The sequence below is a fragment of the Salvelinus sp. IW2-2015 genome, unplaced genomic scaffold, assembly GCF_002910315.2.
Source record: "Salvelinus sp. IW2-2015 unplaced genomic scaffold, ASM291031v2 Un_scaffold741, whole genome shotgun sequence".
In the NCBI taxonomy this organism is placed as follows: domain Eukaryota; kingdom Metazoa; phylum Chordata; class Actinopteri; order Salmoniformes; family Salmonidae; genus Salvelinus; species Salvelinus sp. IW2-2015.
In genome coordinates, this window is record NW_019942601.1 from 629,454 (window position 1) to 631,601 (window position 2,148).

At 40.8% G+C, this 2,148-nt stretch overlaps 1 protein-coding gene across 1 annotated transcript in view; it reads right to left on the reverse strand.

Annotated features, from left to right (window-relative positions):
* The window catches only part of LOC112068792 (serine/threonine-protein kinase MARK1), a 42,633-nt gene that overhangs the window by 8,638 nt on the left and 31,847 nt on the right, over positions 1–2,148 (reverse strand). The window contains exon 2 of the mRNA XM_024135997.2: positions 1,334–1,498. Coding sequence (XP_023991765.2) covers positions 1,334–1,498 — 165 coding nt within the window. The remainder of the gene's footprint in view (positions 1–1,333; positions 1,499–2,148) is intronic.

The window sequence follows — 2,148 nt, forward strand, 5'->3', positions numbered from 1 at the left end:
CACACTATGACCAAAAGCCACCCCGATTACACACACTGGCCTCTGCCTGCCTGAGCAATTTATTATTATTTTTATTACATTTTTTATTTGACCTTTATTTTAACTAGGCAAGTCAGTTAAGAACAAATTATTATTTTACAATGACGGCCTAGAACAGCGGGTTAACTGCCTTTTTCAGGGCCAGATTCTAAGACAGACAGAGACAGACAGAGACAGACAGAGAAATTTTTTAATACATTTGCAATACTTTCCAAAAACCTGTTTTTTCTTTGTCATTATGGGGTATTGTGTGTAGATTGCTGAGATTATTTAAATAATTTAATCCATTTCAAAATAAGGATGTAACGTAACAAAATGTGGAAAAAGTCAGTGGGTCTGAATACTTTCACAAGACACTGTGTATTATTATTGTTATTGTTCAAACATATTGTTAAGTTTATGTAATACTTCATATCCATCGCTTGGCAACAGTGGCAACCACCCATTTATGCCAATAATGCATCTATTGAATTGAGAGAAAGATACTTTTTTCCCTTTGAGTGGTTCCTTCATATATCTCCCTGTCTCGCTCTCACACTCTCACTCACTCAGAGTAATCAGTATCATAGAGCAGTCACACATTGACATAGCCAGCAACACACACACACACACACACATGACCAAAAGCCACCCCAATTACACACACTGGCCTCTGCCTGCCTGAGCAATTTATAATTATTTTTATTAAAAAAATTATTTGACCTTTATTTAACTAGGCAAGTCAGTTAAGAACAAATTATTATTTACAATGACGGCCTAGGAACAGCGGGTTAACTGCCTTGTTCAAGGGCAGATTCTAAGACAGACAGACAGACAGACAGACAGACAGACAGGACAGACAGGACAGACAGGACAGACAGGACAGACAGGACAGACAGACAGACCCAGTTCAGAATGCTGAACATCGTCTCTGCCTGGTGGAACACAGTGAGGACAGAATGTTGAATGTTCCAACAGAACACCAACTTCAATTCAACAGAGACAGACAGTTGGGCTGTATCTCAATAGTCTACAATGGCTTCCTCTCCTCTCCTTCATCAAGTCCTTCAGGAGGAGAGAGGAGGGATAGAAGAATGGAAAGAAATAATGTGTGTGAGAATGCGTGTGTCTGAGCTGAGGGGGACTGTAGGGGTGGTTCAAAATGGATCCAGTCCAAATGCTGAAGGAATTGAGATACAGCCCAAGTCCAAAGTGGAGGCTACACGGGAAGTGATGCAACAAGACAGGAAGCAGTTCCTGCCAGAAGAGAAAGTGGTGTCTCTGTGTGTATGAGTAAAGTGTGTGTGTGTGTTACCTCTTTCCCGGTGAGGACGTGGCGTGCCAGTTTGACTTTAGCGAAGTTGCCCTTGCCAATGGTCTTCAGCAACCGATAGTTACCGATGTGAGGGGTCTCCTCCGCCGTCGTGGCAACCGAGTTCCGACATCGCGGCATGCTGGGACGGCCCCCCRCCTTGGTGTCCTGGTAGAATGGAGGGAGGGAGAGGAGGGGAGGGAGTTGTTTAAGTACAGAGATCATTAACTAGATTAAGCCGCGGGACAATTTTTCATTGAGCGGAATCTACTTACAAAATAATTGGTAGACTGCAAATTGATCGCAAGAAACCCAAACAGATATTTGAATGAAGCATTAGATGATCTCAGACCTTGCTAACATATGTATACGATCAAACACCTATCTCCCTCACTAGCTTTAAGCACCAGCTGTCAGAGCAGCTCATAGATTACTGCACCTGTACATAACCCATCTACAATTTAGCCCAAACAACTACCTCTTTACCTACTGTATTTATTTATTAATTTATTTTGCTCCTTTGCACCCCATTATTTCTGTCTCTACTTTGCACGTTCTTCCACTGCAAACCAACCATTCCATTGTTTTTTTTTTAGTTTTTATTTTACTTGCTGTGTTGTACTCACTTCGCCTCCATGGCCTTTTATATTTTTATTTATTTATATATATATTTTGTTTGCCTTCACCTCCCTTATCTCACCTCACTTGCTCACATTGTATATAGACTTATTTTTTTTTTCACTGTATTATTGACTATATGTTTGTTTTACTCCATGTGTAACTATGTGTTGTTGTATGTGTCGAACTGCTTTGCTTTA